The following is a 23,280-nucleotide window of genomic DNA, read 5'->3' as shown; positions in this document are numbered from 1 at the left end:
GGCGGATTAATGAAGTTATGTTAGTGGGAGCGACTGCCCAGAAGGGGAAAAAACCTTCAAAAACTACCGTTTTGAGCTGTTTTGATACTTACAAATATCAAAAATCGCAAAAATGTGTTTTAATTTAGCCAAAAAGCTTTAAATTTTTTGAACTGTGTGGCTTTCACTTCTTTTATGGAATTGTTAACACACAGCAACAAGCTCATAAGCCTACTGGTGACACAGAGTTGATAAGCAAATTAAAAGCAAACAAATTGAGATTAGAATAAGATACCTTTAAAACTGTAGTTCTTAATTTGTTGACAGTTATATTTTTGCTGGTTCAGTTCACAAATGTAAATGTATTTATATTTTGAAAATTATAATTGTAAAGCGTGCTTCTGTGACAGATCGGGACGTCCTGCTAATATGTGGCGCCCACAATTCGAACAGGAGGGGGATCGCAGGTCACACAGAGTAAGATGGCTTGGAGAATACTGAATTAAATGTCTAAATCAACTGAACAAGACTCCAAATTCGCGTGCTTAACTTTGGCGCAGATAGCATAAATTACCATTTCATTAACACGTTTCTTGTAGTGGCCATTTTCTCAGCAGCTGTATATAAATTGCAGTTGTTTCAAAGAAAATGCCTTTTGTATGCTGCACATCGAAATTTTTATTTTTATTTACGCACCCAGACGCGTTCCGCCTTCTTTACAAGGCATCTTCAGTGGGTGTCCTGAAATATTACGTGATTTGTCCTTTTTACACATAGGTTATGGTTTCAAATGTAGGTTATAGATTTGGAAACAGTTTCTTAACGTTTTTTTTACGAAATGGAAAGGTACGTACAGGTAACTTCTAATTCATTGCATCCAAACAAACTGCTTTTTCTCATCTGGCAACCAGGTTGACATCTTACAGTTCACTTTCAGCCCACTGTTTTCGTTACACACACAAAACAGTTGGTAACACTTAGAAAAACAAATGAACCTCTGTGTTAAAAAGATGGCAGTTACAGTGACGTGTAATGAAGACAGTGAATTGAAAGTGAACTGCAGGACAGTGAATTGAAAGTGAACTGCAGGATGTCCACCTGGTTGCCAGATGAGAAAAATCAGTTTGCTTTGATGCAGTAAATTACCTGTTACCTGTAAGTACCTTTCTATTTCGTAAAAAAAAAAGAAAAAAACATTAAGGAACTGTTTTTGAATCTATAACTACATTTGAAACCATAACCTATGTATAAAAAGGACAAATCACGTAATATTTCAGGACACCCACAGAAGATGCCTTGTGAATAGGCGAAACGTGTCTGGGTGCGTAAATAAAAATAAAAATTTCGATGTGCAGCATACAAAAGGCATTTTCTTTGAAACAACTGCAATTTATTTACTATATCATTTGTTTTAACCCTCGGTGGGGGCTATCGCCCCCTCCAAACACCCCTCACTTTTAACACGGCCTTGCATCAATTTCAGCTTCATACGACTATCTGTTCTGGAGGAAACTGATTCGTAACAGACGGACAGACAGATGCATAACAATATACGAATACATAGTTTCGCGGCGATATATATTGATAAAATTTAAGCACACTCTGCCATCATTGTACTTTTTGTATGATTGAGATTGTTTGAACCAGACGGAGGGCGTGGCTATGCGAAGCCCATTAGCTCCAGTTCCAGCCAACCTCTTCATGAAGTACTTTGAGAACATCGCTCTGGACACGGCTCCTGCAAAGCCTAAGTTTGCTTTTATCGTTACGTCGACGTCACATTCGTTGTCTAGCCTCACGGGCGTGAAAAGCTGGGAGAATTTTTCAACCACATCAACAGCATCCAGGATAACATCAGATTCACGAAGGAAGTGGAGACAGATGGTGCCTTGCCTTTTCTAGACGTCCTCGCCCGCTGGAAAGAGAATGGGCGTCTCAGCTACAGTGTTTATCGGAAACCCACCACACATACCGAAATCTGCATGCTACCAGGTGTCACCGCTCTTCGCGGAAAAGTTCTGTTCTGAGGACATCGGTGCATCGAGCGTGAGCCGTTTCAGATGCTGAGAGAATACTGAGAAGAAACTGAGCTACTTACGGGAAGTCTTCAAAGAAAACGACTACACAACCGCCAGATTTCGCCGAAGAAACATAAGCAGAAGACCTCCGAGGAAGGCACGAAGAAGCTTGCGTTCTTGCCGTTCTGTGGCTCAGTAACAGGAAAGATTCTTCTTCTTCTTCTTTATCGTCTCCTTGTCCCACGTCACGTAGGGTCGGCGTTGCTCTTTTGGATTCTTCTCCTCCATAGTACTCTATCCATTGCCTCTTCCACTGGACTCGCATGCGGAAGGACGACGGTTCAATCCCGTCTCCGGCCATCCTGATTTAGGTTTTCCGTGATTTCCCTAAATCGCTTCAGGCAAATGCCGGGATGGTTCCTTTGAAAGGGCACGGCCGATTTCCTTCCCCATCCTTCCCTCACCCGAGCTTGCGCTCCGTCTCTAATGACCTCGTTGTCGACGGGACGTTAAACACTAATCTCCTCCTCCTCCTCCTCCATTGCCTCTTCCTTCTTCCATCCTTTCTCCCTTAGGTCCCGGGATATCTTATCCTTCCACCTCACCTTCGGTCTTCCTCTCCTTCTCGCTCCTTCACTCTTTATATCTTTAACTCTGTTTCCGATATACTCTTCCCCTTTTCTCTGTAAGTGTCCGTACCACCTTAGTCTGCTGTCTTGTATGTTTTTCCCCATGGGTCCCACTTTCACAGCTCCTCTAACAAATTCGTTTCTGATCCTGTCCTTCCTTGTTACCCCACACATCCACCTCAGCATCCTCATTTCCGCCACTTCCATCTTCCTTCCCTGGGCTACTGTGATTGGCCATGTCTCTGGCCCATATATCATACAGGGTGTTTCAAAAATGACCGGTATATTTGAAACGGCAATAAAAACTAAACGAGCAGCGATAGAAATACACCGTTTGTTGCAATATGCTTGGGACAACAGTACATTTTCAGGCAGACAAACTTTCGAAATTACAGTAGTTACAATTTTCAACAACAGATGGCGCTGCGGTCTGGGAAACTCTATAGTACGATATTTTCCACATATCCACCATGCGTAGCAATAATATGGCGTAGTCTCTGAATGAAATTACCCGAAACCTTTGACAACGTGTCTGGCGGAATGGCTTCACATGCAGATGAGATGTACTGCTTCAGCTGTTCAATTGTTTCTGGATTCTGGCGGTACACCTGGTCTTTCAAGTGTCCCCACAGAAAGAAGTCACAGGGGTTCATGTCTGGCGAATAGGGAGGCCAATCCATGCCGCCTCCTGTATGTTTCGGATAGCCCAAAGCAATCACACGATCATCGAAATATTCATTCAGGAAATTAAAGACGTCGGCCGTGCGATGTGGTCGGGCACCATCTTGCATAAACCACGAGGTGTTCGCAGTGTCGTCTAAGGCAGTTTGTACCGCCACAAATTCACGAAGAATGTCCAGATAGCGTGATGCAGTAATCGTTTAGGATCTGAAAAATGGGCCAATGATTCCTTTGGAAGAAATGGCGGCCCAGACCAGTACTTTTTGAGGATGCAAGGACGATGGGACTGCAACATGGGGCTTTTCGGTTCCCCATATGCGCCAGTTCTGTTTATTGACGAAGCCGTCCAGGTAAAAATAAGCTTCGTCAGTAAACCAAATGCTGCCCACACGCATCCTGTGCACTATATCCTTAGCGAATGTCTCTCGTGCAGCAATGGTAGCGGCGCTGAGGGGTTGCTGCGTTTGAATTTTGTATGGATAGAGGTGTAAACTCCGGCACATGAGACGATACGTGGACGTTGGCGTCATTTGGACCGCAGCTGCAACACGGCGAACGGAAACCCGAGGCCGCTGTTGGATCACCTGCTGCACTAGCTGCGCGTTGCCCTCTGTGGTTGCCGTACGCGGTCGCCCTACCTTTCCAGCACGTTCATCCGTCACGTTCCCAGTCCGTTGAAATTTTTCAAACAGATCCTTTATTGTATCGCTTTTCGGTCCTTTGGTTACATTAAACCTCCGTTGAAAACTTCGTCTTGTTGCAACATCACTGTGTTCTAGGCGGTGGAATTCCAACACCAGAAAAATCCTCTGTTCTAAGGAATAAACCATGTTGTCTGCAGCACACTTGCACGTTGTGAGCAGCACACGCTTACAGCAGAAAGACGACGTACAGAATGGCGCACCCACAGACTGCGTTGTCTTCTATATCTTTCACATCACTTGCAGCGCCATCTGTTGTTGAAAATTGTAACTACTGTAATTTCGAAAGTTTGTCCGTCTGAAAATGTACTGTTGTCCCAAGCATATTGCAACAAACGGTGTATTTCTATCGCTGCTCGTTTAGTTTTTATTGCCGTTTCAAATATACCGGTCATTTTTGAAACACCCTGTAGCAGGCCTTTCCACCGACTTGTACACTTTCCCTTTCAACCCAATGCTCACCGTCTTTTCACACAACACTCCACTCATTTTCCTCCAGTTGTTCCAACCGCAATTTATTCGGTGTTGTATCTCGCTTTCCAGTCTCCGTCCCTCTGTATGTACGACCCCAGGTATTTAAATTTGCAGATCGATTTCAGCTCATCATCCTGGATCTTGCAAGACCTCATCTGCACATACTTCAGTGCTAAATATTCTGACTTTGTTCTGCTAATTTTCATCCCTCTTTCTTCTAGTGCCTTCCTCCAATCCTCCAGCTTTTCCTCAAGTCTATCGATGCTCTGCTCACAAAGAACAACATCATCCGCAAACATCATATTCCACGGCGCTTCCTTCTTCACATCTTTCGCCAGCACATCCATAACCAGGTCAAAGAGGTAGCGACTAAGCGCAGACCCTTGAAGTAACCCTACTTCTACTGGAAACTCCTTTGTCATGCCCACACAATTTCTCACCTGTGTCATTGCTCCACTGTGCATTTCCTTCACTCATGCTTCTCCATATTTCGTCCCTTGGGACTCTGTCATATGCTTTCTCCAAATCAATGGAAGCCATATGTAGATCGGCTAGTAGCTCCCCGTGTCTCTGCACTATCCACCTTAAAGCATGTATTGCATCAGTCGTTCCTCTTCCAGGCATGAGCCCAAACTGTTCTTCACACACCACAGTCTCCTTGCGTAATCTTGCTTCTGTAACTCTTTAACAGGAAAGATTAACCGGCTTCAAAAGAAGCATAAAATCGATACGGTTTTTAGGGCACCGCTAAATTTCGACAGCTAATGAGGCCTGTGAAACCGATGTTGGCCTCAGAACGCCAGAGAAAAAAGTGTGTGAATTCCTAAGGAACCAAATTGCTGATGTCATCGGTCCCTAGACTTACACACTACTTAAACTAACGTATGCTAAGAACAACACACGCACCAATGCCCGAGGGAGGACTCGAACCTCCTGCGGGAGGGGCCGCGCAACACAACGCCAGGAGTATATAAATATCGTGTGGATGTGGAGAGTTTCGTACCATACTATTGACCAGCGCCGTCTGGAACACGAGAGATGTTCTCGCCAACGGTATCCCGAGAAATCAGCGGTGGCAGAACATGCTTAAGAAAACGGACTCCGTATTGCATTTGCCGAGGCATTTGCTATTACGCGGACTACTGACTTTTGGGACAGTGTTAAAAAAGAAGCGACCGAGTTAAAAGTTTCTGACAACACCCTCAATAAAGACGGCAGCCTGCAGCTAAGCACAGCTTGGAACCCTGCCATCCGAAAGCTGAAGCGGGCGCGGCAAGCGCGCAATGAAAACCTTTCCGTATATGGCGCTGGAGCGAGTACCACTGACGGCACTAAAGACAGCCCGGCTATATAAGGACGGCAGCAGCAGTCATTCGACAGCCACCACTTGACAATGGCGGAGGAGAGCTCGGCCGAAAGTTCGTAGGTTTTAAACCGAGAAAATTTAATCAAATGGATAAAAAATCACAAAAATTTTTTTATTTGATATGATTATTAATTAACACGTTTAGGATTTTTTTCCATGACTTGTACAGTGAAACCTCGCTTCTTCCAAATTTCATGTTTCTAGATCAATGAGAAGTACCTTACAGATTTTGGGGGGTGAGTTTGCGAGTATAAAAAATGTGAGATAAGTGGCCGTATCTTTTGATTGCTTTGACGTAGAAGCTTGAATTTCTTTACATCGCCAAGGGGTCATAGACCTTAGTTATTGTTGTTGTTGTGGTCTTCAGTCCTGAGACTGGTTTGATGCAGCTCTCCATGCTACTCTATCCTGTGCAAGCTGCTTCATCTCCCAGTGCGTACTGCAGCCTACATCCTTCCGAATCTGCTTAGTGCATTCATCTCTTGGTCTCCCTCTACGATTTTCACCCTCCACGCTGTCCTCCAGTACTAAATTGGTGATCCCTTGATGCCTCAGAACATGTCCTACCAACCGATCCCTTCGTCTAGTCAGGTTGTGGCACAAACTCCTCTTCTCCCCAATTCTATTCAATACTTCCTCATTAGTTATGTGATCTTCCCATCCAATCTTCAGCATTCTTCTGTAGCACCACATTTCGAAAGCTTCTATTCTCTTCTTGTCTCAACTATTTATCGCTCATATTTCACTTCCATACATGGCTACACTCCATACAAATACTCTCATAAACGACTTCCTGACACGTAAATCTATACTAGATGTTAACAAATTTCTCTTCTTCAGAAACGCTTTCCTTGCCATTGCCAGTCTACATTTTATATCCTCTCTACTTCGACCATCATCAGTTATTTTGGTCCCCAAATAGCAAAACTCTTTTACTACTTTAAGTGTCTGATTCCCTAATCTAATTCCCTCAGCATCACCCGAGTTAACTCGACTACATTCCGTTATCCTCATTTTGCTTTTGTTGATGTTAATCATATAGCCTCCTTTCAAGACACTGTCCATTCCGTTCAACTGCTCTTCCAAATCCTTTGCTGTCTCTCACAGAATTACAATGTCATCGGCAAACCTCAAAGCTTTTATTTCTTCTCCATGGATTTTAATACCTTCTCCGAATTTTTCGTTTTGTTTCCTTTACTGCTAGCTCAATATACGGATTGAATAACATCGGGGAGAGGCTACAACCCTGTCTCACTCCCTTCCCAACCACTGTTTCCCTTTCATGTCCCTCGACTCTTATGACTGCCATCTCGTTTCTGTACAAATTGTAAATAGCATTTCGCTCCCTGTATTTTACCCCTGCCACCTTCAGAATTTGAAAGAGAGTATTCCAGTCAACATTGTCAAAAGCTTTCTCTAAGTCTACAAATGCTAGAAACGTAGGTTTGCCTCTTCTTAATCTAGCTTCTAAGATAGGTCGTAGGGTCAGTATTGCCTCACGTGTTCCAATATTTCTACGGAATCCAAACTGATCTTCCCCGAGTTCGGTTTCTACCAGTTTTTCCATTCGTCTGTAAAGAATTTGCATTAGCATGTAGCATAAATTTCAGCTTGATACGTCTACCCGTTCCTGACATAAAGGGGTTCTTAACGGTCGAACTGACATGACACACAGACAGACAACGAAGTGATCCTTATAAGGCTTCCGTTTTTACCGACTGAGGTATAGAAATTGCGTTTGGCACTTCCACATTTAAAATTTATTTTTATTTTTATTGGAATTAGTTTGTATTTTAGACCGCCCATAAGAACACATTACACGGAAAAACATAAAAACCATAATTGTGGTAATTTACTTTACTCTTACGTTGTTGTTATTCGCCTGCGATGACTGGTACAGTCGCACAGCAATTCCCAGTACAGACGTCACAGTTCTGTAACAGAGATTTTGATAAATTTATGGAGTTATTTCTTGTTAGTATCGAACTGAGGAAAAATAAATTTATGGCATGACTTGACTAAAAGAAGGGATCGGTTTTTAACACACATCCAGGGGCGTCACAGAGTTGTCAGTTTAGCAATGGAAGAACATGTTGGGGCTAAAAGTTTTAGAGGGAGACCAAGGCTTCAAGACAGTAAGCAAGTTCAAATGTATGTAAGCTGCGGTAGTTAAGCAGAGATGGGGAGTCTTGCACAGGATAGAACAGCATGGAGAGCTGCATCAAACCATATTAGGACTTAAGACAACGACGACAACAACAACAACAACAACAAAAATTATATTAAAGAAAGTGCGGTTGTTTATTTGTCTTCTGTTTTTCCCGCTAAATCGCTCACGGTGATCGCGTGACATCAATAAAGTCTCTTCAGACGCTGTCGGTCTTAAGGCATTTTGTGCATTTCCCACATTATCTTGCTGCCGAAGAAAGATATCTGAAAACATTACTGCCCAGTTTCATGAGCCCTAGAGACCGTATCTGGCGATGGGAAGTAAACAAATAAATAAAAAAATTGTGGCTTCTGTTTTGGCTGAAATCATCATATGAGGGAACTCGACTATCCGCGAAACCGAACTCTCTCCAGACCGCGAAAATTCCGTTGACTATTATTTTACAAGTCTTATGGAGTTTACCAAATGAGGTGCCTTCGTTTGACCGGGTGCCACTGGGAATTTGAGGTGAGAAACCGCTGGGGTTTGAGAAGTGAATGTTGACTGAATGCAGACCAGCTGAGAAATTCAGCCATATACGCAAGCACAAAATATTTTCGTCTACGACCGTAAGATGGGCAGCCACCACAGTAATGAAACGAAGACATATTTTATTTAAAACATTTGTGCTGCTGTCGCATAAGCCGAATCCTTGATAGCCCGTGCGTAAATCCGAACCTGACGCAACACGATCTTTTACAGTTGTCCGTTTCTCGTCGTACTGGTCGTGAACAACCGGTTGAATCACTTTTTGACTTGACGTCACTCGTATCAAAACGAAACTGTGGTTCACATTCAGGTCTGTACCAGAGATTTGACACAGTTAACAGAGCAGTAGCGGACGTGTTCGTGCAATCGCCACATTATGTAGCACTCCCACCCTGCTCCCGTGGCCACACGGCGGCTTCATTGCAAGCTCGACAGATTAAAAAGGAAAACAGACGCAGCAGCTGCGAAAAAAGAGTTGCGTTACGTAAGCTCTTACTTCAAAAATGGTTCAAATGGCTCTGGGCACTATGGGACTTAACTGCTGAGGTCATCAGTCCCCTATAACTTAGAACTATTTAAACCTAACTAACCTAAGGACATCACAAACATCCATGCCCGAGGCAGGATTCGAACCTGCGACCGTAGCGGTCGCGCGGATCCAGTCTGTAGCGCCTATACCGCTCGGCCACTCCGGCCGGCAAGCTCTTAGTTATTTGTCCCTTTAGCAGAACATGGTTCTAAGATTTTGAACTGCAGAAACTGTATGGTTGAATTGAGCGTGTCTCCATAATAAAACAAATGTCCAGAAAGTAACTCATCCTGACAGACTGATACGCATAGCAGTGGAAGATATTTATTCAGTGCCGGTCCGTAGGTTGCTTTTCCGAGTTATATCTGGCCACCGAAGCGTGCGGACAGTCCTTGTCCAACCCATTATCTCGTGTTTGCACGTTTCCTGTGTTTGTACACGCGGCCGGGGCACAGAAAGCTAGCTTCATCACTGTGCAGCTCTCTCAGATGAGTCACAGCTGTTGTGGCAGTTTCAAAGGTCAGCAACGCCGACAGCTGATCATGTGGGCAACTCGTCTTCCACATACTGCCAGTAATAGTTAAGTCCGAAGTTAATTTTCAGTCATATTATAGACAACGTCTGTTGCTAAAATTCGTGCAGTACCTTGTCAATGCCTATTTGTATTTGTAAATGTAAGTTCCTATGTTTTCGTACCGAGCCAAGTGGCATAAGTGGTTAAGACAAAGGATTCACATTCGAGCCCGTTATTTTTCTCTTTTTTCCCCAGCCCTGACTTCCGCTTATCTGACGATCTTGTCAACCGAATGTACAATATAATCCTCATTTTCTTTCCTTCGTGTGTCCTACCTGCAAATCGTTATCTACATTGCAGGAGGTAGTAGAAGAAATCCAGAACCGCTCAGTCCTGAGACAGGAATACACATTTCTGTTTTGTTACTTTGTGAGTTAATACACATATTCAGAGGTACTTTAGTGCCCAAATTAGTACAATATCTCGGATTACTTCCAGCGGTAACGAGAGAGGGCTCTGGCAGCGTCGTAGGCAGCGGTCAAGTAACTTGGAGGTGTGTGGTTATTTTCACCTGCTCTTTGTTGTGATTAAGGTTTCCGTAAATTATTTCAGTCTGATTTCAACGTAGCGATTTCAAAAGCCTATGACCTATATTTTTCGTTCATTGTCTAATTTACACCTACATACGTACCCCGCAAGCCACCATAAGGCGCGTGGCGGACGGTGTCTTGAACCACTACTAGCCAATTCCATTCCTGTTCCACTCGAAATAGAGCGAGAGGAAAACGACTGCTATATCCCTCTGTATGAGCCCTAATTTCTCTTATCTTCGCGGTCTTTACGCGAAATATACGTTGACGGCCGTAGAATGGTTCTGCAGTCAGCTTCAAATGTCGGTTCTCTAAATTTTCTCAAGAGTGTTCCTCGAAAAGAAGATCGTCTCCCCTTCAGTTGAGTTCACGAAGCACCTCCGTAGTAGTTGCGTGTTGATCGAACCCCTCGGTAAAAAATCTGGCACCTCGCCTCTGAACTGCTTCGATGTCTTCCTTTAATCCGATCTCATGAGGTTGCCAAACACTCGAGCAGTGCTCAAAAATGGGCCGCACTGGTGCCCTACATGCGGTCTCCCTTACGTATGAACCACTTGCCCTAAAATTCTCCCAATAAACCTGAGTAGAGCATTCGCCTTCCCTACTACAGACATGCTCATTCCATTTCATATCGCTTTGCAACGTTACGCCTGGATATTTAACAGACGTGACTATGTCAAGCAGCGCTATATTCGAATATTATAGGATTGTTTTTCCTACTCATCAGCATTAACACACATTTTTCTGCACTTAGAGGTAGCTACCAGTCATCATATCAAGTAGGAGTTCCGTGTAAGTCGTCTTGGATCCTCCTGCAATCACTCAACGACGACATCGCCCCGTATTCCACAGCAACATCAGAAAACAGCTGCAGATTGTTGTGTAGGATCATCTGTGTACAGAGAGAATACGAGCGGTCCTACCACACTTCCGTGGGGCACTCCTGACGATACGCTTGTCTGAAGAACACTCGCCGTAGAGGCCAACGTACTGGGTTCCATTACTTAAGAACTCTTCTAACCATTCACGTATCAGGGAAGCATTCCGTCTGCTCGTACCTTCGTTAACAATCTGCGTTGGGGCACTATGCCAAACACTTTACGGAAATCTGAGAATATGGAATCTGCCTGTACCCCTGAACTGTTTCCTTGCGTATAATGACAAGATGGTAAGCTCCCACGTCATTTCAAGAGATTCTGTTCAAAATGGTTCAAATGGCTCTGAGCACTATGGGACTTAACATCTGAGGTCATCAGTCCCCTAGAACTTAGAACTACTTAAACCTAACTAACCTAAGGACATCTCGCACATCCATGCCAGAGGCAGGATTCGAACCTGCGACCGTAGCGGTCCCGCGATTCCAGACTGAAGCGCCTAGAACCGCTCGGGCACTCCGGCCAGCAAGAGATTCTGTACAACTGAAATTTTATCTTCCTCTACGCTGTTGATCATAAGCGTGAGTTCACTCCGTGATTTGGGATCTACCAACGACTGCACGTTCTCGTAACACTTGAGACGAAAGACGGTGAAGTAATAGCAGACATCTCCTGGCCCACGACGAGGTCGCACACAGAGTCGAAATCAATTTGCGAGTGCTAAGTAACAAACTAAAACTTTGAAATGAGATGTAAATGAAGTTAAGATCCCTGCCAGGCATAAAGTAATTGAGAAGGAATAGAGGGAGGATTGTAATGCCGATGTTATTGAATATGTACATTGTCCAAGCAGCAAATAAAATCAAATAGAAATGTGTAACGGGAATTAAATTTCAGTAAGAAGAAATAAGAACATTGACGCTTGCCGATGGGACTGCAATTCTGTCACATGCGGCAACAGAATTGCAAGATCGGTTGAATGAAATTGAATAGTATCATGAAAAGAGGTTATAAGGTGAATAAATATCAACAAAATTAATTAAATAAGGCGATTCCGAGGGAAGTAGATTAGGAAACGAGACACTAAAATTTGTAGATGAGTTCTGCTTTTCAGGCAGTAAAATAACTGACGATGGTCGAGATCGGGAGGATATAAAAATTAGGCTGGCAGCAGCAAGAAAGGCATATGTGAAAAGCATAAATTTGTTAACAAAGAGTATAAAGTAAAGTGTCAGAACGTCGTTTAAGGATAATTTGTTTGGAGTGTAGCCATGTACGAAAGTGAAATGTGGGCAACCAATTGTTCAGGCAGGAATAGAGTAAAAACTTTTGTAGTGTTATACTGCAGATGAATGCTGAAGACTGGATGGATGGATTGGATAACTTATGATGAGGTACTGAATGGAATTTGGAGGGAAATACATTTGTGACAAAATTTGACTAAAGGAAGGGATGAGTTGATAGCACGCTCCCTGAGACATCCAGGAATTTCGAAGATGGTAATGGAGGGAAGATTTTTTTGGAAAGGGGGGGGGGGAGTAAAAATTGTAGAGCAAGACCAATGTTTGACCACAGTAACCAGTTTCAAATGGGTATAGGTTGGAGTAGATCTGCAGAGATAATAGTCAGTCTTGGAAAGCTGCGCCAAGAGAGTCTACTGGGGAAAGAATGCAGCAACAACATATCGCAGCCTGAAAAACTACACATATTACATAATTAGCTTCACGTTAATAAGGGACTTTTTCTGCTGACTGATTGACTGGGATGAAATACTACTTTGCTAGCGAGACTTCATTGTTGTGTACAGGATTAGCCGTTGCCTTTTCTGACATGTCACTACAATGTGGTGTATTACTATATAACGTTAACATACGTAGCGTTCTTCTTGTACTTCTACAGAGATTTATTGATTGGAAGACAGCGAAACGCTGTGTTACGCTTCTCGAAGACCGTAAGACGACCGCTTCTGTCACCATCCGCAAGGCGGCTTGGTATCAGGTCGCGATACACTGCAGAGGGATCTGAACTTAAATCTGGGACCGTGGTGTTCAGTTTGGTGATTCGGAACGGTGCAGCCTCGCCGTTCTTCATTTAAATAGTGAATCCAGCTGATAGAAATCAGCATGCCATGGTTGATATACGAATAGGATGGTTCGAAACATCTCTTATGTATAATTGAAGACTTGTCATTAATTTACCCATGTTGATGGTGGTTGAGCTCCGTTGCTGTGAATTAAATTACTTGCAAACACACAGCAGCCAGCCACTTTATGGAGCTTTATTTACGCCAAGAAGCGCTTCGGGATTTCATACATCTTCAGTTGGTGTAATATATTTGTATACCTGTTTTGTCGACAGCATTTTGAACGCTGGAGCTGACCTGTGCATAATCATTCGTTTGCCTATGACAGTTCCCGAGTTGTTTATTTACTTTCAATTAATATTAAGTTTACGTACTGTTATTTGTACATAGACCAAACAGGAAGAAATTTCAGTATACGATTCTGTACATACGGATGCTCTACGTTGAGAAAACCTAAACGAATCTACTTTTGCTTTAGGTGTTGCTGAAGTTGGACTCAAATACAACCTAGAAATACTTCACCTGCGCTACAAAGGCAAGCGCACGAACCTAGCTGAAGAAAAAAAATTAATTCCCACGAGTGCACTGTCCCAAATGACATCTTAAACGTTCAAATATAGAACCCAAGAAAACTTTCCTAAGAAACGTGGTAGGAAAATGAACATTTAATGTGTCCAGGACAGCTGCAGCGTTAAAAATAATGTCGTTAAAAAGTTGTGTTGATGGAGAGATGATGTGTCACGTCACCTGAAGACGGGTGAGACCCCGAAACACCTCTTGTCACAAATAAAGTTATACAAAAATATGCTGGTTTCTGTATTTGTGGATCTTGTTTTTCACGAAGTTGCACGCATATTTAAAAATATACATGGGATGGCAGCGGGGCTTCCCGTCATCACATCGTCATCGGCCATGTTTCAGCCACCATTGGCTGAAGACAATTCCCGGACCTGACAACATGTTACGTCCTTTAGGGCTGTGTGTGTGTGTGTGTGTGAAATCTTATGGGACTAAACTGCTAAGGTCATCAGTCCCTAAGCGTACACACTACTTAAACTAAATTATCCTAAGGACAAACACACACACCCATGCCCGAGGGAGGACTCGAACCTCCGCCGGAACCAGCCGCACAGTCCATGACTGCAGCGCCCTGACCGCTCGACTAATCCCGCGCGGCCTTTAGGGCTAGGCATTCAAATACACACTGCATTCTCCCTGCTCTCCATATCTAATTTTCATTAGACTGTAGCGTAGATCGTTCTAATGACGAAGAATCCAGTGGAGAGTTTGATTAGCCTTTTTTTTTTGTCTGTCCGTCGTACTACAGCACGGTTCACTTCAATTTGTCATTGTGGCTACGTCGTATATTCACACCAATGAGCGACTCTACCTGAGAGTGGATATACAAGCATATCATTTAAAACTTGTACATAAAGTAATAATGCTACTCGACAAATAAGCATTATGACTTACATGTATCTCGGCGACGGAACTTTGTGATACTTTTCCACCGTTAGGTGCCCTTCTCGCACTTTTGCAAAACAAATTGCCTCCTGATTCTGAAAAGCCTGTATTTAGTGGTAGTCTTTGGCCAGTCGCAAAGCAACCTTTCTGTTTTTAATAAATATTCTAAAGATATCACTATATTATGTAAAGTGAAGTATTTGGTAAAACAAATCTAGGAGTATGTCATTCTAAGGCAGGTTCAATGTTCGAACGTGGTTAAACATGTCACATTGATCTGTTCGTATGTATACATGTCACTGTGTACACACACACACACAATTCAAAAGTCTTAAGAAATGCTAGCTGAATTGTTTCATCTGTGAGGATACTTCCTGAATCCGTACTGAGCATGGGGAAAAAGAGCGGCGAAGGGACAGAGACTAATATTACCACGAGACCTTCGCGGAAGCAAAATTACGTGTAGATGCAAGAACGGCCAAAACCGGGGTGTGCTTCGTGAAGGTGCTTGTGAAAATACTGTAATCAATGGAGTAGGCTTTAATGATAAAACAATCAATTGGGTTAATTACAGTTTTGTTAGTGGCGGGCGTGACAAGACATCCTGTGAAGTGCCTTCTCTGAAAACTCCCTTGAGCAGGTAGTTCAGAAGCCCACTCATAATGGATAAATATTAGACCTGACGGCAACAAACAGACCTGATTTCTTTGATTGAGTCCACATGGAAACTGGCGGCAGTGACCATGAGCCAATTGTAGCAACAAGTAATATCAAAACAAAAAGTACAACTAAAACAAGCAAGAAGATTTATACGTTCAGCAAACTAGACTGTGAAACAGTAGCGCCATATCACAATGAGCAACTTGAAACTTTTAGCTCGGGATAGGAGCGTGTAGCGGAATTATGGCTCAAGTTTAAATGAACAGTGGATCATGCACTAGATAGATATGTACCCAGTACAACAATTCATAGTGGAAGAGATCTTCTGTGGTACACAGTCTCTGTAAAGACACTTCGAAAGAAGCAGAGAGTAATGCATAACAGGTATAAGGCAAACCGTGAGGCTACAGATAGAGATTTACTCAATGAAACACGTTTAGCGGTCAAGAGAGCAATGCGTGAAGCGTTCAGTGACTACCGTAGCAGAATGTTGTCAAATGATCTCTCACAAAAACCAATGGCATTCTTGTCATATGTAAAGGCTGTTAGTTGCACCACAGTTAGTGTCCAGTCACTCATGGACGAGTATGGAACAGAAATTGAGAGTAGCAAAGCAAAAGCAGAAATTGTTAACCCAATCTTCAAATGTTCCTTTACAAAGGAAAATCCAGGAGTATTGTCCAGATTGAAGTCTCATACTCACGAAAATAGACAGGTGAAATAAATGTTGGTGGCGCTGAGAAATGGCTGAAGTAGATAAAACTGATCAAAACCCCACTGCCTGACGGAACTCCTATCATATTCTACACCCAATTCGTGATGGAGTTAGCCCCTCTGTTAACTATAATCTATCGTAGATCCCTCGAACAGGCAAATGTGGCCAGTAGCAGGAAGAAAGCGCAGGTCACACCTGTCTATAAACATGTCAGCAGAAGTGATCCATAAGACTACCGTCCAGTATCCTTGACATCCATTTCTAGCAGAATTTCAGGACATGTTCTGAGCCCAAATATATAGAGGTATTACGGTATACTGATAATTTTTACTTTATGGACCGTCTGACTACAACTGAAACAGTTCTGGTTGTTTGTTTTTTCTATTATGTAGTAATATTTTGAACTGTACTTACAGGTTGCGAGGACGATTTTCTACATATTACGCTCCTGTTGCATTTTTGGTGTTGTTCCTCTTCTTATAAATGTCAATTTGCCGTTTTTTCTCATATTTCACAGCATTAGGAACTGAACACTTGTTCTGATGCACTGTTTTGGTTTGTATTGCCGACTGTCATATGTTATTGCTAAAGATCGAATGTCTTTGCCAACTTTCGAGTGTAATTATTGAAGTCCCTGTGATCTGTTAGTGTATGCATTTTTTATGTGGGCTGTGTGTGTGTGTTTTGGTGTGATATATATATTGTGGACTGTGTGTGTGTGTGTGTGTGTGTGTGCGTGTATGTGTCCAGAAGGCGAAGGGGGGGAGGGGATTTTTTTTCTGGTTGTGTGAGGGACGATTTTTATCTTATCTTTTCTTTTGTTAAGTGTAGTAGAGAGCCTGTGCTGATGTGTGTTTGTTCATTTATCACATGTTTGTTTTGAGCGATGGCTTTCTGAATGTGGAAGTTTTCTTGAATTTGTGTAAGACATTTGTCAATTTTGCTTATTCTCGTTATTTTCATTTCTTGTTTCATGTTTGTAGGATGGTGGTCACGGTGTTTTAAATGTTCTGCAAATGTGGAATGGTTTGTTTCGTACTGCAAACTCCTGATATATTCTTTGCATCGTGTTTTAAAATTCCTGCATGTCATGCCTATGTATACTGCATCACAACTTTGACATTTAAGTTTATATATTCCTGGTTGTTGGAATTTGTTCCTCTCGGTAGCTGGTTGGCTTAGGTGTAATTGGAGTGTTTGCCCGGTCTTGTACGCTATTTGGAATCCCTGTCTCTTTAGGATGTTTGCAACTCTGTGTGTTAATTTATGTGTGTACGTTATGGTGTACCATCTGGTTCTTTTCTGTGTGGTGTTGTCATTGTGTGTGTTTGTTGAGTGTGTTTGTAAGTTTTGTAGCTTGTGAGTTCTCTTGTATTCTGGAAATGTTGTGTTTGTTTTGTATTTAAACCCATAAATGCTATAAACGTAGTTTTGCCTTTCTTTAATATATCTGTAATTCGAAAGGCCGGTATTGCCTCCTGTGTTCCCCGGAACCCAACCGGATCTTTCCCGAGATCGGCTTCTATCAGTTTTTTCGATTAATCTGCAAATAACTCATGTTACTATTTTGCAACCATCATTTACTACACTCAGGGTTCTGTAGTATTCACGCTTGTCTTCACATGCATTGATTGGACTGGCAATTATGAAATTCGTTTTATAATCTGATAACATTTCGCGTGTCTCGTATATCTTGCATATTTGGTGGAATAGTTTTGTCATAGCCGGCTCTCCCACGAATTTCTGTGCATGGAATATCTGCAAACTACTTACAGAACAGAAAATAAGAAGTGAATTTTGGGACACCCGGCGGTGAGTTCGCTGTTGCTATCTGAGGCAGCACATCAGTAGGGGACGCGTGCCACAAGGCAACGCTATGCCTGGCTCTTCTGGCCAGTAACGAAACATGCCACCTATGATCGAAATCTTGCGTCAGTTATTCTCAGCGCCTGACGTTAAATACACCGCCATTATCTCGAAAAACTTGAAGAACATTCGTAGCGTCTATGGGTGTTCATAGCGTACTTGTGCGTGTGGTTACGTGATACAAAATCTTGTCGATTTCCAGAAACGGTAGTACATTTTTAACAATCTGACCGCACCTGCGACGGTACAGTTATAGCTCAATAAAAACTCAGTAAAATAAATTTTTATTTCTCCGTGTAGTATCCTTCGGCCACTGTACAGGGTGTTACAAAAAGGTACGGCCAGACTTTCAGGAAACATTCCTCACACACAAATAAAGAAAAGATGTTATGTGGACACGTGTCCGGAAACGCTTAATTTCCATGTTAGAGCTCATTTTAGTTTCGTCAGTATGTACTGTACTTCCTCGATTCACCGCCAGTTGGCCCAATTGAAGGAAGGTAATGTTGACTTCGGTGCTTGTGTTGACATGCGACTCATTGCTCTACAGTACTAGCATCAAGCACATCAGTACGTAGCATCAACAGGTTAGTGTTCATCACGAACATTGTTTTGCAGTCAGTGCAATGTTTACAAATGCGGAGTTGGAAGATGCCCATTTGATGTATGGATTAGCACGGGGCAATAGCCGTGGCGCGGTATGTTTGTATCGAGACAGATTTCCAGAACGAAGGTGTCCCGACAGGAAGACGTTCGAAGCAATTGATCGGCGTCTTAGGGAGCACGGAACATTCCAGCTTATGACCCGCGACTGGGGAAGACCTAGAACGACGAGGACACCTGCAATGGACGAGGCAATTCTTCGTGCAGTTGACGATAACCCTAATGTCAGCGTCAGAGAAGTTGCTGCTGTACAAGGTCACGTTGACCACGTCACTGTATGGAGAGTGCTACGGGAGAACCAGTTGTTTCCGTACCATGTACAGCGTGTACAGGCACTATCAGCAGCTGATTGGCCTCCACGGGTACACTTCTGCGAATGGTTCATCCAACAATGTGTCAATCCTCATTTCAGTGCAAATGTTCTCTTTACGGATGAGGCTTCATTCCAACGTGATCAGATTGTAAATTTTCACAATCAACATGTATGGACTGACGAGAATCCGCACGCAATTGTGCAATCACGTCATCAACACAGATTTTCTGTAAACGTTTGGGCAGGCATTGTTGGTGATGTCTTGATTGGACCCCATGTTCTTCCACCTACGCTCAACGGAGCACGTTATCATGATTTCATACGGGATACTCTACCTGTGCTGCTAGAACATGTACCTTTACAAGTACGACACAACATGTGGTTCATGCACGATGGAGCTCCTGCACATTTCAGCCGAAGTGTTCGTACGCTTCTCAACAACAGATTCGGTGACAGATGGATTGGTAGAGGCGGACCAATTCCATGGCCTCCACGCTCTCCTGACCTCAACCATCTTGACTTTCATTTATGGGGGCATTTGAAAGCTCTTGTCTACGCAACCCCGGTACCAAATGTAGAGACTCTTCGTGTTCGTATTGTGGACGGCTGTGATACAATACGCCATTCTCCAGGGCTGCATCAGCACATCAGGGATTCCATGCGACGGAGGGTGGATGCATGTATCCTCGCTAACTGAGGACATTTTGAACATTTCCTGTAACAAAGTGTTTGAAGTCACGCTGGTACGTTCTGTTGCTGTGTGTTTCCATTCCATGATTAATGTGATTTGAAGAGAAGTAATAAAATGAGCTCTAACATGGAAAGTAAGCGTTTCCGGACACATGTCCACATAACATATTTTCTTTCTTTGTGTGTGAGGATTTTTTCCTGAAAGTTTGGCCGTACCTTTTTGTAAGACCCTGTATACACTGGCGAAAAAAATCGCTACACCAAGGAGTTGTGCCACATGAATGAAAGTTGGTAGGCCTATTTCTGCATCTGAAAGATCATGTCTATTCAAATTTCGCACCAGTCGCATAAGAGTGGTGTTAGTAGCGCCACCGTGAGGAGCCAAGTCAGGTTTGCTTTTATATACACCTTGTAACGGTCGTGAGCGTTAGTTAACCTTTGAGACTGGACGTGGTGAGTTGATGTTTGTCAAGAATGCTTTTAGGCGACAAAGACGCCTTGATCAACAACGCATTGGGTCTGAACGAGGTCGTGTAATGGGGCCACGGAAAGCCGGATGTTCCTTCTGCGATACTGCAGAAAGACTTGACGGGATTGTTGCCACTGTATAAGATTTCTGGCAGCGGTGTCACGAGAATATACGATCGGCAGAAGACTGGATTCTGGACGGCCACATGGCACTAACGAAAGGAAAGCCCATCCAATTCGGCGTATGGCTATGGAACATTGTACTGCATCTGCAGCATGAGTTTGAGCAGCAGTTGGCACCACAGTGAGACAACGAACTGTTATAAATCGGCCACTTCAAGGACATCTTAGATCCAGTCGCCGTGACCCCAAACCACTGCCATTTGCGACTTCAGTGGTGTCAAGCGAGAGCTTATTGTTGTGTTTGCTGATGACAGCTGGTTCTGTCTCGGTGCCAGTGACGGTCGTGTGTTGGTTACAAGGGGGCTAATTGAGGGCCTGCAACCAGCCTGTCTGCGTGCTAGACACTCTGGACCTAAAAATGGAGGAGGAGGAGGAGGAGGAGGAGGAGATTAGTGTTTCACGTCCCATCGACAACGAGGTCATTAGAGACTGAGCACAAGCTCGGGTTAGGGAAGGATGGGGAAGGAAATCGGCCGTGCCCTTTCAAAGGAACCATCCCGGCATTTGCCTGAAGTGATATAGGGAAATCACGGAAAACCTAAATCAGGATGGCCGGACGCGGGATTGAACCGTCGTCCTTCCGAATGCGAGTCCAGTGTGCCTAAAAATGGAATTATGGTCTGAAGTGTGATTTCGTATGACAGCATTAGGTTATCCCAGGCACCCTGATTGCAGGTTTGTAAGGCAATCTGTTGATTCGAGCTGTTTGGCTACAATTCATGAACAGCATTCCAGGCGGTGTTTTCTATCAGTATAACGCTCGCTCATACTCTCCAGAGTGTCAACATGTTGCCTTGACCTGCTGGATCAGCATTTCAGTCACCAATAGAACGCATATCGGACGTCACTGGACGACACCTCCGGCATCATCCACAAACAGCATTCATCATCCCTGTATTGATCGACCAAGTGCAGCAGACACGGAACTCCAATCCACAAACTGACATCCGGCACCCGTGCCACACAATGCATGCACACTTGCATGCTTGCATTCAACATTCTGACGACTACACTGGTTATTAATGTAACAGTATTTCACATTTGGAATGACTTATCTCGCGATTGCATTAATCTGTGATCTTGTATTGTTAATCACTTGAATAAGGTAATTATACAAATGTATTCCCGAAATTTCATTACGCTACGTTAATTACATTTTGGCGCTGCGATCTTTTTTCCGTCAGTGTACTATAAGAGCCATGAGCACTTGTTCATCTTCGCTCTTGTTGAACACATCTCTTATACTGCAAGGTCCTTGCTATTACGAACGACCTAAAGAATGGTGTAATCGAATAACGACACATTCCTCTGCTGTTTTGCATGGATACAGCATGCAGTTAACACCTGTTAGTGCTGTTACTGTAAATCATATTCATAGTTCTGGGTATGTTTCAATGGAACTAATTTGTTTTTCGATAAGATTGTGAAATGCTTTTACTTGGAAGCCTATTTTTCCGGTCTGGCAAAGGAAAGCAACTGCCTAGCCCATGTCATGTATGCTGAAGAATATCCACATTGCAGAGATCCATTTACAAAATCATTCAGTCTTTGTAAGCGTTTTAGAAACTTATCAGAACATTGAGCAAGCTGCGAATGAAACTAAAGAAAAATTTGGAAGCGAAATTGCTGATAAACTGTGATGATGTTGTCTCTAAAAAGATACCAACGCCTGTTAAGCCGCGCGGGATTAGCCGAGCGGTCTCAGGCGCTGCAGTCATGGACTGTGCGGCTTATCCCGGCGGAGGTTCGAATCCTCCCTCGGGCATGGGTATGTGTGTTTGTCCTTAGGATAATTTAGGTTAAGTAGTGTGTAAGCTTAGGGACTGATGACCTTAGCAGTTAAGTCCCATTAGGTTTCACACACATACACGCCTGTTAAACTATAACAATCCGTAGGAAGACCAGCAGAAATGATGCTTGGTGCAGGGACTGGCACTTGACACTGAAACTAAATAAATGTAACGTCTGCGATTAACTGGGCGACGAAATTCACTACCACACGATTACACTATTGGTGACAAGTCACCGGAAAATGGAACTATCGTAAAATACCCAGGACTTAACCATCAGTAGCGATCTAATGTAGAATAACCACGGAAAACAAATTGTAGGAAAAGCAGATGTCAGGCAGAGATTTATAGGAATAGTCTTAACCGAATGTAAAGCAAATGTAATCCATCCATGAAAGAAGTGATTTACAAAATACTTGTTCGACCGATTCTGTAGTATTACTCATCAGTTTGGGGCCTTTAAGGGGTTGGATTAGTGGGAGAGACAGAAAAGATCTAACGAGGAGAAAATGCTGAAAGAACTCCAGATGCTACAAGAGAGGAGTTGTGCATCACGTAGAGGTCTAATTTTGAGATTTCGAGGCAGTACGTTTCGGCAAGAGTCCGACAACATACGGAGATATACGGAAAAAAGTATTCATATCACGTTGTTCACGTAGAGTAACTGTATTTAGCAGAACGAAGGATTACAACCAGAGATGTTATCTGATAAACTAACAGTACGGTGTTTCATTTCTAATCTGTACATATAAAAAGATTAACTAAATTAACCTTCTCCAAAAAATAATTAAATATCCTGTACCGGTTGCCGTCACACAGGGGGGAAAATGTATGCATACGTACCAAGGAAATTACAATGTACGTAAGTATAATGACAATTTTTGTGCTTTGTAGTCGTTCCTCCTGTATGTACGACTTATTTTAAAATCTTTGGCATGGACTGAACCTGTTTTGGTAGTCTCTGAGGTAATATTTTGCCTTTCATGGCACAGACATTGCGTCAGAGCAGTCTTACTTTGTATTTCATGATTTCGGATAATTGCTCCAAGCGTACTCCAAAGATGTTCAAATGGATTAAGGTCTGTGTTCTGCGGTGGAAAGGCTAGTACATGGAGAGTATGGTACAACAACTACAGATGAAAAATTTCCGCTTTGTGCTCAGGATCAGTGTCTTGTTGAAAGTAGCAATCTGTGCCTAGCCCCAAGCTAGTAACGGTCTTTTGCAGATTTGCCTTTAGGCTATTTAAATACTAACATCTGTCCATGTTATCTTCAACAAAAACAGGTTGCCCAACGCCAGACGTAGCCACAGATCCCCGTACCATAATTCA

At 43.1% G+C, this 23,280-nt stretch overlaps 1 protein-coding gene across 1 annotated transcript; it reads right to left on the bottom strand.

The window, feature by feature from the left end:
• Positions 1 to 4,523: 4,523 nt before the first annotated feature.
• Positions 4,524 to 4,931, bottom strand: LOC124593820. Its single transcript, XM_047132168.1, has one exon. It carries the CDS (start codon positions 4,929 to 4,931, stop codon positions 4,524 to 4,526), a length of 408 nt encoding a protein of 135 aa, XP_046988124.1.
• Between the last annotated feature and the right edge of the window lie 18,349 nt (positions 4,932 to 23,280).

Source organism: Schistocerca americana, chromosome 2, assembly GCF_021461395.2.
Source record: "Schistocerca americana isolate TAMUIC-IGC-003095 chromosome 2, iqSchAmer2.1, whole genome shotgun sequence".
Lineage (NCBI taxonomy): Eukaryota > Metazoa > Arthropoda > Insecta > Orthoptera > Acrididae > Schistocerca > Schistocerca americana.
Note: the sequence above shows the minus strand (reverse complement) of the source record. Positions and strands in the feature narration are given on the sequence as shown.

What these genes read in the sequence shown, in the direction of transcription:
- LOC124593820 (XM_047132168.1), bottom strand. Translation starts at nt 4,931, where the DNA reads ATGACACAGGTGAGAAATTGTGTGGGCATGACAAAGGAGTTTCCAGTA.